The following is a 16,159-nucleotide window of genomic DNA, read 5'->3' as shown; positions in this document are numbered from 1 at the left end:
AATGTATTAAGCAAGTGGCTCAGTAATAATATTTGGCATTCTTACATTGTGATCAATGGAAAAACAAATTCACATGTGCAGTCCTGCCAGCATACCTCTGCCCTAACACAGAGCTCTTGAAACGTCCCGTCTGACGTGTGTGGATTTTCTGGCTTCTCTACCAATACTTCACTAAAATAAGACTTCTCTAATGGCTGGAGGTTTGATACAAATTGTTGATCACTAGAAAATTTCAGCTGTCAACTCACATCACATTTTCTTACTTCACTGTCATCACGTAGCAGCAACGCGGGTTTGCAGGCGACTATTGAACTGGACTTGGGACACATCCCTGAGCAGTCTGTACTCAAAATGGCAATGTAAGGAGCTTCACATAGAGTGATATTTAATTTGTGAGTCGCTTGGCGTTTAGTCTGGCTGGCACTCAGAGTATGTTATGTATTCAGTATTTGCAGAGGTGGCCCCAGCAGGGCCTTGCTGCGTCGTGAGCACACCAGGAGAGCCATTACACACAGTAGTGTCATTGTTATTCTATAACTGTGTAGATCCCCTTTCTCCATTGGAAACCCTAGATAGCTCATGTTTAGCTTAATTCATTTATGGTATCTTAAAGAGCCTGGCTGTTTAAAAATGCCATTCTTTTATGGGCTATCATAGACATAACAAAAGGTACTATCTTCATTCTCACAATCCACATAAAGAACTGAAGCACATCAAAATATGAGTGGAATTTCCCATAAAGAGGTACTTTACTATTTGCTATTTACTTTCCTTAAAGAGAGAAACACTCGGCATTTGTTTCATTAAAAAGGGGCTTTCGGCAATAGTGAAAAGTTTCACTCATTTGAACTACTCGTACAAGGAGTTAATGAATGGATTAAGGACGTGCTTAAATAATTGGAAATGATATGAATTAAGGTTGCTTTCTGGTTTTGGATAAATATGCTGATATGATTTTCCCTTTGGGAAGGGAAAGGAGGCATCACTGGGCAGTAGTTGTTTTGAGCTCGTAAATTAATCTCAGTCCCATAAGTCATGAATCTAAGCATCCTTTAGGGAAATGTCGCTGTTGCCTCTTAGCTAAAGAACTGGGTTGTGAATGCGGGACGTGGTTTCTGGGTGCACGCCTTATCCTGTGTTCCCACGGAGGCTGCCCTCAAGCTCGCGTTCGTTTGCCGAGTGCGAGCTCCACGTGTGCTCGCGGTGCCCGAGCACGGCCCGTGGGTCGGCGCGTCGGCAGGGACGTGGGCTTGGCCAGAACGCCCGCTGCTGGGCAGGCAGCTCCGTGGGGCGGAACAGGCTCCCGAGGTGGTTCGTTTGGAGAGAGGATGACGAAGTGAGTAGGTTTGGTTCTTTTCCTAACTGAAATGAGCAAAAGTGGGACTGGACCAAGGTGCCAGTCCATAAAATAATCCTGAACGCATGCTGAGAGCTCGCACAGTCCGCGGATTGAAAGCAGAACAGTTTTCACTTGTCCTCACCTCTCCCCTTTCTTTTCTTTCTCATCTTTTATGAGGAAAAAGGAAAAAGAAAAACAAAAAGGGGGATGCAGGGCTTTTTTATTATTTGGGAAAAAAAATGAAAATGAGAATGTATTGAGAAGTGGTATCAGTTTGGGGTTTTTTTGAAAATAAACCTTCTGGGAAAAAATTGATTATAGGGCAGATTTTTATCTTAAAATACTTTTAGCTAGGAGCTGTCTCCTTTTTCAGACATATTTTCTCACTGTAGACACTGCATTTAATCTGTGGGATGACTGCGAGTTTCCAGACTGTAATGCTGGCAATCCTGATACAAACATCATTCAGTCCCAACCCCATTTTGGTTTTGAGTCTTCATTTACGTTATGCGTCAAGCTGTTATGTATAAAGCCACTGTAGTAGAAGTGTTAATTTGAGAAACAAAATATTCAACATCTTGATGAACAAAAGGTATCTACATAGAGAAGTTATGATTCATGTAGTCTCTGAAAGCAGGAGGAGTTGGCTTCTGATTATACTTTGTAGTAGGTATTTAATGGGTGTGGGTAAAGTTTTAAGTACGTTTGGGATATTTTTTGTGGATTATCCTTTGCTCTTTTAAATATGTCTACTGGTACATGGAACACATGGCAAGTAACACTGAAATAGTATCCACAGTTTGCTGGAGGTAGAATTTATCTCTTTTTAAAATACTCAATTTCTCTTGATAATATTTCTTCGAGCAGAATTTGCCAAAGCCAGACTGCACAGAAACAAGGCATGCAAGAGCATTCTTAGGCACAAAAAAAGTATCTTTTTAGAACCAAACATGCACAACTGCAATTGTAAGAAAGTAATCTTTTTTTCATTTTGTGTAGTTTTCATTTCTGCTCATGTATTTTCAATTTCAGTTTTACATTTAATATAAAATGAACATCTTGAAGGAAGTGGTATAGAAACTACTAGTGCTAAAGCAGTAACACTGCACTGAAGACTAGGAACCATAAATAGTTGCAAGTGTTCTCAGATTTTCAGTGCAACAATCATAAATTGGCCCATGTTAGACTTCTCCAAACTATTTATCAAATCTCTGTTCTGCTCAGAAAGCCTAGTCTGGCCTTTGGTATGTAAAAAAATCAGAAAGCTGTAGCTTTAGTTTTCCTTACAAATATTTGATTCAGTTCTAGTCAGACTGTATCTCTCCAAATGTGACTGTTACCAAATTGAGAGAAATACTATTGTGCCAAGAAAGAATCCAGCACAGCATTCCTTATTTTATCTTCAAGTTTAGCTATCTAAACCGCTGGGTGTTTGCAAAATGTGAAGGGAAAAGAAAAGAGAAAACAACAAAGAAACCCCACACTGCCTGCCTCTGTTAGATGCCAATAGAGGAGAGTTTAGGCTAAGATTGTTCTGCTGTTTTCTTTGAATCCAGAATGCAGCAACAAAAATAAATAGTGAAAGAGTCGGCCAGCCCTTGTCATGAAGCAGCAAGTCTTTATTTTATATCTGTGTCAGGCTAAATGTCTGTGCTGACATCCATTCCAACCCAAGAGGCTTATAATCTCTGCACCTTTGAAACTGAAACTTTGAGCACATATAGCTTGCTGTGTGTTTCCTATCGCTACAGGCTACAGCTATTTGCATGCTTTGTTGGTAGACATGATCAGTTCTTTGGAATATACATTGACCTAGGTCAAATATCATAGCAAATTTTCATGTTATGAGCAGCTTATGCCATATAAGCCAAATGGTGTCTTGTGCTCTGAATAAAACATTTTTGTGCTAAATGAACTACAAATTAAGACCATTTGACTTTTATCATATTGCTACCAGTTAGCAAAAGGGTATAGCAATAGGAAAGAAACACAGAAGTAGAAAAAATTTCTGGTTCATTGTTAGGACAATTCAGTAAAGTGCTTAGGTGGATAGCTGACTTTAAACAGCCTGTTGCACTGTATATTTCTAAATTTAATTGCAATTAACTGTATATAGGTATTCTGGCACAATGGAAGGGCAATAAGGGAAACCTACAGAGAAACAGTGAGAGGTATTTGGGTTATGTGTGTCTATACTAGCTCTGCTTGATCACATCTATGTGACTTTAGAAAAGCTTTCTCTTTAGCATAAGAACAGCTAAGTATCTGTGGAAAGCCCTCAAGGGAACTTTTTCTTCAAACGATTAAGTTTAACTACTTTATAAGTAGTTTTAACAAAGTGGTAAATGTTTCTGATCTGTTCAGTGGGATATTCTATCTATAAAAAATAGCTAAATAAACTGTGAAGTATATTTTATGCATAAATACATAAGCCCGTGTCACACACAGTAATCTCTTTGAAAGCAAGCAAAGTCTGCTCAGTGATTTGGGACTGGGAAAGGTACTTCTATTCTTACTGAAATATAGAGCAAACCAAGAAATACCGGATGAACTAAATCAAAACCTTTGCAAGAGATTTATCTATTCTTTTGGCAAGCTGTTTACTTTTCCATGAGAGAATCTGGATTAGATCTCCCTGTGGAGCCCTAAAGTTGCTATAAATTCAATTGTATTAAATGTCACTCTAGAGATGGTGTTTACACCCTTGATAAGTTTGTGTCATTGTTTTAAAGATAAACTTCTACTTTGCAGTAATAAACTTCTCTCTGTGTGATATATTATTTAAGGATTAGCCAGCAGAGTTGAAGTTGATGGATTTTTTTTTTTTTGCAAAGCTCAGTGGTTTTGGTGCTGTACTGTTGAAAATAAGGCATAAAATGACATTAGTTTCAAGGCAGTCCTGTGCTGTTTGTGAGGCTAATTCTGTTTCCAGGATTTCCTTGGGTACTGCAATTTCCTATTGACTTCATATCTATCTCAGAAAGTCCTATGCTCCCTGGTGTCACGCGTGACATAATCTGGTTCTGGATCCTGCAGCGGTGTACCGGTGCCACTTCACCGGTGAAAGTCTTCCCTGTTGCCTATAGAAGCTTAGCACAGAATTAAAGATGGCTTTATATTTCACCTGTGCCTATCCTCTGGAAGCCAGAATTGTCATCAGGGCAATTCAGAAAGACCTGCCCAAACAGCTACAGATCTGTAATCTCCTCAGTTCTGTGTGTTTCTGTCCACTCCTGTGCACCCATTTTTGTCTTCAGTTACTCACCCGGAGAGGTGTTTCTCTTCTTAAACCTCTCTCTGCCTTTGCAGTCCTGGTGTTAAGTCACAGTGGTACAATCAACACACTGGCCAATGTACTGTGCTAAAACGCATCGAGCCCTGTAACAACCCAGTCTGACAGCTAATACAGTTCAAGTGAGCTAATTTAAGGTAAACTCATGCATCTTCATGCTCAGTTTCTATGTCAGGAGAATTTTTTTTTCCCCAGAAAGCTTCTGGGATGTAAAAGCCCATTTATCTGGAGTTGAGAGGATGAAGTCTCACTGAGTCAGTCATTGACATAATTCAGAAGTACAGCTGGGCATACATATCTGCAAAATTAGTTTTGCTCATTGTCTGAGTATAGGCAAATAAGACCTCATTTCAGCCAGCTTTTTACAGATCTTAGAACCAAATGGTCTTTTTGTCAGGTCATATACCAGATTCCGGCTTGAGCCTGCTGGCTTTCTTATTAATACTTAAGCTAGAGAGAGAAATAAAGTACAGTGGGAATTCTAGTCAGAAACCAGTAACAGTTCTGAGCCCCTTATTTTTCCACTGGATGGTTCCAACATTTTAAACAAAAACAGATTTAAAAAAAAAAGTTTTAGAGCTAGAAATCCAATATAACAACAGTGAAACAAGGCTGACTTGTTCCAGTGATGCACAGCGTTGCACAGCACTTTTCATCCTTCCCACACCTTGCAGACTTGGAGTCCCCTCTGCTCTCAGGCTGTTTGTCACTGGTGTGATGCCATTCACCCCAAAAGAGTTTAGCCTGTCAGGGTCCATGATTATCAAAATCAAAGCTGTGAGCAGATTAATCAGCACAGAGGTACCTCTTACACAGGTAAGTCCCACCAGCTTTCATTCTCTGTCTTCATTTCAAAATAATCAGGATCCATCCTGATCTGAATTATTCCCATTCCAGATAAAGAGGAAAGTTGAATCTGTATGTGAGCGACTTCACTGGTATCGCCTTAGATGTCAATATTCCTATAAACCACCTTCTGGCAAGCCGCTTAAGCCTAGGCTTATCCTACTAATGTGAGATTCACACGAGTCATCTTCATTAGTTACAATTGTGCAAGGTGCACAGAGGGGCCCGTAGACAAGAACCGCCTGAGAGCACTGACAGGGCTTTGCACAGTGAGTCCCAGATTTGGGTTCGCTGAGTGAGCATGAGCAATGGCCATGGGGAAGGCTCATTTCCCGGTGGATTAGGATCTCACCTATCACTGACTTTTGCCTATTAGGAGCTGCAAGGTTTCTCTACATCTATCTCTTGTCTGATACTTTGATGTGAGTTCGTGTTTCAGCCTTTCTCCCAGTCATGGCAAGAATTAATTTTCTCATCCTTTTTCAGCTATTACATAAATTTCTAGCACTTAAATGTCTTGAATTCTTCTTTTCCTTTGGGAAATATGTTTGAAATCACACAGTAGATTTAGAAGGTATTGCAACCAGGACACAGAGGCAGATGCTCAGATGGTGTAATCTTCCATATTTATTATAAAAAATATTATAACTTCTTTTGGCTTCAGTGATGTTTTATTTGGAAGGAATTTATCTCCTCTGAATTAATAATCTAATGTTCATTAGTATTCTGAGGAAGAATGTTTTTATATGTCATCTTTTTATCTTGACCACCCTATTGCATTTCTTCTATCAGGTTGGGACCACATCTCTGTGTCCCTGTGGTAATACCTTGGTGAAATAAAAAAACAGAACTGGGAATGATATTTTGGCTGTACAGAGTTTCAGATGCTTGACTTGATAAGAGATATTCCTCATGGATTTATTTTGGGTATACTGAAGCACAGTAATGCCCAACAGCTTTAAAATGTTTCCATGGTTATATAATACAAAATAAGGCTTCAAATGTGAATTTTATATTCCACTAAATTCGGTCATTGTTGATTTTAAAACATATTAGATCATCCACAAATAGGAGGCCTTTAGAGCATCAGGCTCTTTAGGAACAAGTGGTGGACAGTTTTGGAGAACTTCTCTTTCTCCTTGGCATGTTTTTATGATAATTCAAATATTGGAGATAATTTACAACCCTTCTGGTACTATACCAGAGACCTTATGTGATGGAATTTATATCACTTTTCCTTTTAGACATTTAAACCACATGTCATTCTAGAAAAACGAGGACAGAGGTCCAACAAAGGAGTGATTTATTTTCAGTTAAAATACTAGCTACATTAAAACCACATGTTGTTAAGTACTGTATAACCAAACCATGCTCAGAAGAAGGCTTACGACACCGAAGCTTGCTTAAAATGTTTCTTTTTTTTTCCCCAAAACTGGCAGTGGATACATTAACAGACTTTACCTGAGCTGCACAGTACATTGGCCATAATTTTCCCTTGATGAAACAAGTTATTAAAGCACCAGAGTACTAAATAATTCAGTTCCTTATTTTTCTTACATTTCTGGATGGTTGAACTTTTCTGTCCATTTTAGATAGCATTGCATCTCTGTGAATATTCCTCCTGAAATAGCACAATACGATGAAGGTTGTTAAGACCGAAACACAGGTTTTCAAAGTGAAACAACTTGTATTTTGGGCATTTTACCAACATGAACTCTCATAATGCTCCTGTGAGAAGAGTAAACTAATGCACAGAAGTAGTGCACACAAATCCAAGACCAGGAGGGAAATCAATACGAAGATTAGAATTAAGGGGCCCCAATTTTGTTTTCAGGATGCAGATGCTGAGGACCAGTTTCTATCCTCATTATGCCGCAATTCCACACCAGATTGCTTGGGACTTGAAGGGAATTTTTTAGGCTAATGTTGCCAGGCAAATTGTCCAAAGGTTGGTGGAGATGACCAGTGAAGGATTCATCCTGTACTAGGGACTGCTGCAGTTGCGCCAAGCTTCCATGCTGGTTCTGTGTGTGTATGTCTGGATGAGACTGGCACAGAGAGGGTGCTTGGGGGACTGGGAACTTAGCTGGCTCACCTGTAGGCTCCTGGGGACTGTTAAATGGCAAAACCCTGTCAAAATGCTGTTTGTATCAAATGGGGAAGTGAAGGCGTTGCTGCCTCGCTGTTCAGATTCTGTTCAATGTGCAACTTGCGTGGACTAGAAAGCCCATCCCCGTGCTTTCTAAGAACTGTGCAAATGTTCACGAATCACCACAACAGCCGTGTCTCACAGGTAATTGCTGGACAGTTTTATCCCTGAAAGGAACTAGCCAGTTACTGTCAAACCATCTTTAAACAAAACAGGGATCAGAAGCAGCAAATTTCTCTGCTTGTATGCTTGTGATCATTCCAATTCAGATGTTACAGTCACATCTTGAAATCATTAATACTACCTTAAGCTTGCCTGGTATTCTCATTTCTCCTGAAATTTCTTCACTTAAGCAGATCCTGAAGTATTGATTCCGCATCAGCAGCCTGCTAAAATTTGTAGCGGCTTTAAACAAAAAGAGGTACAACAGCTAATGTTATGTGTCTTTTCTCAGCCCTCGGCTGCCTAATTCACATAAAGTATATGTAGTAGACAATATAATTAATTAGACAGTAGAAACTCTACTGAATTAAAGCTGCCTAGTTTGCTACCTTGTCTTGGATGGACACCAGTACTAAGTAATGCAGGAGATGGTGCAAGAAACCACAGAGTGGGCAAAAAAGGACCATGTGGTAGACTTGGCTTGTCCCATGTCTAAATCATAAACTGTTACACTAAATTTTGGCATAATATGAATTAAGCATGTCCAAAATTATTATTGCATCACCTCCCCAATAAGCCCCTCTGCTGTACAGTATATTTTATTTTATTTTTTTTACCAGCCTTGTAGGCACACCTGTAGTCACAGCTGAGATCGCTGCCTAACTGCAGTAAATGGTGTGTAAACTCACAGTAAGAAATACAAGGCAGCTATACTCCTGCTGCCTGCTTTGCCTTTCCTGAAGCACAAGAAAGCTGGTGCTGCCACCAGCACTGGAAGAATACTGTGGGGCACAAAGTGACAGCTATTGCTGCGTTAAATTGACAGGAGAAGCCCTGTTTGGGCTTCTGCCCTTTGGCAGCAGTTGGAGCAGCAAGGTTGTCTCTCCAGGCATCTCCATCTCATTTCTGAGTTCTGGATTATTGTCCGCAAATTATCATCTTCCATTGGTTTTCTTTCCTAAAAATAATGTGATTGTACATTTGCACTATTTATAATTCTGACTCTCTTTACGTGGGTCTCAGAGCCTTATTCCTTTTTCTTAATTTAGATTAACACCTATCCTTTCTTCATATTACATCTTCCAACTGACTTGTGTTCTCCCTTTCTCTAGATGTTTCCAGATGTGTGGCTGAGAGGAAGTACACCCAGGAACAAGCTCGCAAGGAATTTCAACAAGTGTTTATTCCAGAATGCAATGACGATGGCACATATAGTCAGGTTGAAAATTTTTCATTCAGTATCTTGCATGGCCAGAAAGTCAGAACACGTGTGTTTGCAGAGGATGAAGAAGAGACAAATGTAATGAAGGGAAATGTAATTTCAAAATGAAATGTAATTTGTGCTAACACTGACGTTAAAAAATGGAAGGAAAATTCATGTTTTGTGCCAAGTCCTTGTTCTTTTTTTCAGAGTTGGCCAGCAAAAGAGCCAAACATTACCATTGTTCATGTGATACACTCCCTGTTCTTCTAGGCTGAGGCAGCTGAGTCATTCTTGTAGCCCCCTGAATACTCATCAGATGGTAAAATGCTTGGAATTTCTGATCTGTTCGTGATTCGAACCAGAAATCTTGTGACCAGGGTCCATATCTCAGTGCTAAAGCATGAATCATACAGGATTCTTCCCTTTTCTCAGCTGATTTTCTGCACAAGCATACGGTCTGAGACTAATTTACTTAGGTTAGATCATGGAACTCAGAAGAGATGCAGTTAGAAGCTTACCCTGTGGTCTGTATTTCAATCAAGATCACCTTCTGCTGCCTCTGTACTGCATTTCAGTTGCGGAGTTGCGCAGAAGACAATCCTTCTCATTTTAAGCATGGTGAGGGAAGTGATGTTGGCCCTCAGGAAATATAATGCAATTGATTTCTAAGAGGAATTCCAAGAGTTTCCTTTCTGACAGCCTGGGATATGAATAATGCTGGCAGAAGCACTCTGTCCTGCTCCTTCAGTGGGTGGAACAATATGTTCTCTATGTGGAAAAAACCTCGAGATTGATTACTTCAGGAACAGTTTACATGTCCCTTGAGGAACTTTGTTGTGAGGTTTTCATAACACCTGCACCTGACTCTTCTGAAATAGGGTGTAAACAACCACATATTTCAATAGTTTTCTCTTCCATTGGATTCTGAAAGACCTACCACACTTTGCTTGGAATAAACTCTTCTTTATGCTAAAGAATCATATGTAGGACTGAGATTAGGTCCATTTTGGTTTATTGTTCTAGGTTTTGTCAATACAGACTCTTTTGTACTCATGTGTCGTGAAAGCTGTGGGATAACAGGCATATGTCTGACAAACTGCCCGTGGTTGATGTCATTTCTGACAGGTTCAGTGCCACAGTTACACTGGATACTGCTGGTGTGTCACTCCCAACGGTCGTCCTATCAGCGGTACCGCTGTGGCCCACAAAACTCCCCGGTGCCCAGGTAAGACTTGTTTGGCTGGTCAGGTTAGGCATTGTCTTCTGAATAGCAGAGTTTATCTGTGGCATCTGATTAGACTTAAGGAAAAAAAATTCTTCCCTGGAAGAGTGGTTCAGCCCAGAAACAGGTGCTGGCAGACGCTGTGGATGCCCCATCCTTGGGGAACTATAAAACTCAACTGGATGATGCTCTCAGAAAGTTGGTCTAGTTTTTAAGCTAGCCAGGTGCGAGGTCTGAGGTCACTGCCACCCGAAACCTCCCTGTGGTTCTATCATCCATATACTGTATTTGTACTATAATCTGGCTATTGAAGGGGTTTTCTGCAGTGGTTATTTTTACGATATTTATGTGTAAAATATGTGTACGATATGAAAGCATGCAACTGACTCTCTGAGGTAGTCCTTTCTTTATGTTGAAACTCTTGCACATAAACTCATTGCAAAAAATTTCAGAGGGCTTTGCCTTTTCAATATTTAAAGTATTTAGAGTATAGAAAAATATGGAGTGTGAATGTCCTGATTTGTAACATAGCCCAATGAAAGAACTCACACAGCAAATCCCATGAAGGACCAAATCCAGAGAAGAAATAAAAAAGAAACAAAGCATTAAGAACATAAGAGAATCATTGTCTGTAGAAATTAATTAGCAAATCAAACTCATTGCTACGTGTACGGCCTTTTGTTTTTCATCAAGATAATTAACAGGTTCACTGTTTTTTTCGGAATTTGCTTCTGACCCTATTTCATTGACATTGATAATAAATATAAATCCCCAGTGTATGAACAGTTGCCAGAATTGCTATTCACCTTCCTTGAGACTGACAGAATTGCACAGAAATAGCTCTAAAAATACTTGAGCTCTATGTATTGCATTTTTGTTTGTGCTGCAGCACTATTCTCTGTCAGAGAGCGGAAGGAATAGCTTTAAAAAGCTAACCCTGTAATGTAAAAAAAGTGGATTAGGGCCTTTCAGGGAATTCAGCTGGTCTAATCTACTTCAATCTTTTGAGCACAATATTGATTTTTTTTTGATGGAGGAAGGAAGAGACCACTGAGAAACTTACAACAAAGATTATAAAAAAAAAATTCTGCTTTTAAGGTCTGTCTTGTTTAAATGATTTTCAGAATCTTCTATGCATCTTGCCTGTAGGTGAACTTCAGCCTACAGGCTTTAGAGACTTTAGAGAAAGAATACTCGCCAGACTAATCCTTTTGATCCAGTCCGCAAAGTCACTGTGGAATGACACTCAGTTGTGACAAATAATATAAAATGTTTGGAAGCCTTAAAATAGATAAAAAATGTGCATTCCTTTTAGTGTAGTTATTGTTTATGACTGGATCACATCTTCAGAAGACACATGGTTAGGATAGCATTTTTGTGTTTCAATGTATTCTTGAGTAGAGGTGCTTTTGCATGTCCATAGCCAGGGCTTCTCTGAAAGCGTGCCTTCATTGCTTTCTCTGCAATATCAGTTTGTAGCTTCCTCTCTTTCACTGACATCAGTGAAAAAGGGGTTATGCTGATGCTGAAAGCTCAACAAGTAATTCTTTGGCACATGTGTCACAACGCATGGCATTATTTTTGGCGCAAAAAGTTGCTGAGTTAGTTACTTTCACTTTTTCTATTTGTATTCGCTGTTATTGAGGAGAAGCTGCAGTATAGTTCCAGGTTAATGGATAGATTAATATGAGAATTATTCTTTCTCTACAGGAATCAAACCCTGGTTCCTCTCAAAGGTATATTCATGTGCCCAGCAGATACACTGCCAGACTGCTTCAGCTCATTTTTGGGAGGGGTGGGAAGGGAAGTTAGTTTTACAGAAATGCTAAGGAGAAGGTGATAGTAGCACTTGATTTCAGTTTAGTAGATCAGAGATAATAGACTACTCCAGGGTCCAGGTGAGTTTGCAGAGTTTGATTTTGCTCCATGGAAGATCGTGGGTAATTTTCCAATTGTTAGGAGACCCTATGGGATTATCTCTGCACATTTCCTCCCTTGCTTGTATCAGTGCTCTCATGTTTTACTGCTTACCACTTCTCCTTTGTCCCTCAGGAAAGAAGTCCAGCCACAGCAGTGTTTGGAAGTAGATTTGAAATGCTAGGGGATTTTGCAGTGGTAGTGGCTAAGGGCTCAAACTTCAGAGGTCTGGAGAAACTTTCTCATTCAGCAGAGAATGCAGCTACAGATTTTCTCAGAAAGTTACGTGGTATAATAAGGCAAAACTTTGCTCTTATATTGCAAAATGAAAGCCTGAAGCACAACTGCACCCTTCTCCCATTTCCCAGTATATATTCAAAATTGCCATCTGTTTAGGATAACAGAGGGTTTTTTTCCCCTAGAAGGACTGTTGATGTTTTCCAGATCACCGTTGATTCCTTTTTGTACTTTTTCTGTAGTACCACTATGCACGGGAATTACAATCCAAATATTAGTGGGTATAATGAAGTTGAGTAGATGCACTCCTGTTTTAGTTAGTATTTCAGGGATGCCATTTCTTCCAACAGTGTTGTCCCTCTTCAGTCTAATACCTTGTGCCGTTGCTAGCCTCGTTGCAGGCATTGCCTTGCTATTTTTTGATATTGCGGGCATATCTCCTGTAGTGGTGGCATCCTGACACCAGCATGTTTATGTATTTTCACTTGCTTCTGTGTATTCTGCAGGCATGATGCTATAGCTATTTCAAAGACATTTATGCAAATTCCTCAGTTTGCATGTACCAGAATTTTTTCACCCAGGATCACTTTTGCTACCTTTTCCCTTTAGAGGAGAATGTGCACAGACAATCAGGATGGCAGATAGAGTCAATTGTGAACATAGTTTTGTAATGATTTTCTCATAGGAAATGTGATACCATGGAATGTGTGAAAATTTCTCTTTTTAATGAAAATGTTCAGTGTTTCTTTTCAATTCTAGGTTAGTTCTTCAGTAACTTCAGATAAGGTTTGAATACATGTCAAATCAACTGTGATGTTCCTAAATTATGGGATAATTTCTTGCCTTTCATTTTCTCCTAGTAGAACCACCTTTGACTTTGGTGAATATCCAGAAATAGGAAAGAAGAGCATGGCAGCCTGGAAGAACTTGGATTTTAATAGTGGAAGTATGGAGCAGAATTTAGGATGGGCAGTTAGGAGTTTGGTTTCCCAATTCCATCTTCTGTCCATGCTTCACATTTACCGTGTGATATTGGATAGGTGAAAAAACCCTCTAAGTTTATCTAACTGTTAATATTGGTTAGCTGCATAATGCAGCTATCTCGGGCCCTGGGAGAGAAAAGTGTCACGTGCATATTTTTTACCTATCTACAATAGTTGTATGAGCCATTTTTTGCTCATTGTGTTGTTCTGGTTGCTCTTACTGAAGCTGCCTTTTTCACTAGCGACACAAGGTGTGCAAGGATGGAGGTTATAAGCAGCATTAAAAAATGCAGGACTCTACAACTGATTTATGTAAAACCTTTGCTTTAATTACTACATCTTTACCTGAAAGAGGCTCCTCTTCCATCCTTTCCAGTTATTCCCACACTGACACTTAGTACTGCTAAAACACACACGATAAATCTCAGAATGCCATTCAACTCCATGGAAATAATCTCCACTGTTGCAGGAGCAGTGGTGAGAAGGAGAGTAAATCAAACACATTCCCATGACAGCTTTAGAAAGAAAGCTCCTTAAAAATGATGAATGTTCCCCAATACTTTCACTAAAGAACACCAGACATAAAAAAGACATTTTTACAACTCCCCATCTCTGTTATCAGCACTGCAGGGAACTGCAGAAATTCCATAGGCATGGAGTCCTGGGAAATGGGGCAGAAATTGAGAAGCAGGTGTTAAATTATCATTGGAAAGCACAGTGTTTGCCTAAAAACAGGGTTTTTATGCCCTATTAACTATTCTGGGCTTCTGCCAGTGAGATTGCAGAGGTATGGAGACATGTTTTATTATTCTGTGAAGTAGTTTTGCTACCTTACAATTAAGATGGCATGATCACCTTTTAAGGCCAAAATACAAGTGCCTTTAAAAATTCAGAACTCTTCCAGTCTGTATAGTATTATCATCAGATAATATGATGAAAACAAATATATTTGAGAAGGCAATGAACTTTATAAATTTACAGTATATTGCTTTTGTTAGCTGGGAAAAATATCCATCCTTGAATCATCTAGATCTTCTGTCCCCATACACAGTACTTTTCCTGTACATACACAGTCAGACACACCCATATGTAAGATAGAGAACAGCATGAGAAGTTTCCTTTCCTGTTTCTTGATATCTACATTCAATGATTACATACCAAATATTCTTTAGTAGGAGATCAGAAATCATTTTCTAAGCTAGATAATAATAGACTTTCACCTTCTCTTTTAAAGCCCAGTCACATCTGATCAGAACTATAGAAGATGGATATGCTAAAATCACAAACCACAAAACTCACATCACATTCCTCGGAAGATTTATCATGCCTCAGAAGTTGTTAGTGTAAAACTGGGAGGAATTGTGGGGTTTGCAGTAAACTAAGGCATGAATATTTCTGCCTTTTTTCTTTAAGTTTATCAGAATCATAAACAGATAGATGGCTAAGCAAATGTTCAAGCTAGAATGGTGCTAAATTCTTCTTGTTAGACTAATGCTGCTGAATCTAATATCCCTCCTTGCCCTCTCCCATTCCATAAATATATTTATGTGGTAATTTGGTTGCTTACAGTGCACTGAAAACATGGAAGCTGATTGTACTGCCTAACTTTTAGACAAGTTATAAGTTGCTATTTCTGTTTCTTGCCTAGCTGAAAATGTGAGCATTCATCGTGAGTATTGAAGATACAATTTCCTAGAAACTTGCAAATGCAACTTCCTATCACCATTTAAGCTAGAAGTACTTCTACCTTAAATATATTCAGAAAAGGATGGAAAAAGCTGATACAAGCTCAGTAACCCCTCCTCACCTCCAGCTTGGAGACAAGAAAAGTTTCTACCGCATAAATTGCAAATTTTGGGTGAAACTATGTGAAGGGCACAGATTCCCCTTTGTGGGAAATTCTGTGAATATTTTTGTTAGCTTCCTAAGACTATTAAAAATTAATGTTAGCCCAGGAAACTTCATTTTCCTAGCATCAATCTAATTTTATAGTGAAATTAGATTCACTATGATAAAGTTAGCCTTTGTGAATGCCACTCTTCCTCCATCCACCGATTTTTCCATCAAAATTTAGGGTAAAAAAAAAAAAAGAAAAGTGTAGAAAAAAGAATTCAATTCTCCTGGACTGTATGTGAATATCATATAGTCATTATTTCTCATTATTTCACATACAGATGGAGTAATCTGAAGGCATCGCGGTGTTATTAAATGTGGAAAGATTTTTCTGCTTCTGGTTTAAGATGTGGAATATTATATAAATTTCACCAATGTGTTAAATTACGTATAAACTGCATTTTAGGTTCAATTTATAACAGTGGTTCTGAATGTACATAGAGAGACAATGCTGGTGTCAAACTAAGGCTTTACTTAACACTCTTTTTAGCGCAAAGGGGCTATCAGTGGCAGTTCATCACACACATTCCCCATGCTGAGACCTCATTTCTACTCACAATTTGGTGTAAAATGCTTTAGTGTGGATGAGAGTCAGACCTAAAATCTCTGTATTTGCAAGAGAATTATAATTATATGCCTGCGCATCAAAATTAAATTGAGAAACTACAGAGTTAATTGTAACTGGATGAAATCTGAGGAAAGATTGGATCACTGGTATTTAGTGCAATTAGAAAAACCTGTAATTTTGTATGCAGTACTTCCTAAAACTGGAACATCTTACTTGAGTTCAAGCTGAGCCTCTTATCAAATTCAAGCCAAGCACCAAGAAGCTCAGATCTTCTGGCTTCCGCTAGCCTAAATGCAAGAATCTGCCTCCTCTTCATAGTGAACAACATGGATTAGCGTTGCAGTCTA

General features: G+C 39.0%; 1 protein-coding gene across 1 annotated transcript in view; it reads left to right on the top strand.

Moving 5' to 3' along the window:
• Window positions 1-16,159, top strand: part of SMOC2 (SPARC related modular calcium binding 2) — a 152,883-nt gene that overhangs the window by 57,141 nt on the left and 79,583 nt on the right. Inside the window, exons 5-6 of the mRNA XM_010562962.1 lie at window positions 8,901-9,007; window positions 10,118-10,217. Coding sequence (XP_010561264.1) covers window positions 8,901-9,007; window positions 10,118-10,217 — 207 coding nt within the window. The remainder of the gene's footprint in view (window positions 1-8,900; window positions 9,008-10,117; window positions 10,218-16,159) is intronic.

This window comes from Haliaeetus leucocephalus, unplaced genomic scaffold (genome assembly GCF_000737465.1).
Source record: "Haliaeetus leucocephalus isolate CR32 unplaced genomic scaffold, Haliaeetus_leucocephalus-4.0 Scaffold162, whole genome shotgun sequence".
Lineage (NCBI taxonomy): Eukaryota > Metazoa > Chordata > Aves > Accipitriformes > Accipitridae > Haliaeetus > Haliaeetus leucocephalus.
Note: the sequence above shows the minus strand (reverse complement) of the source record. Positions and strands in the feature narration are given on the sequence as shown.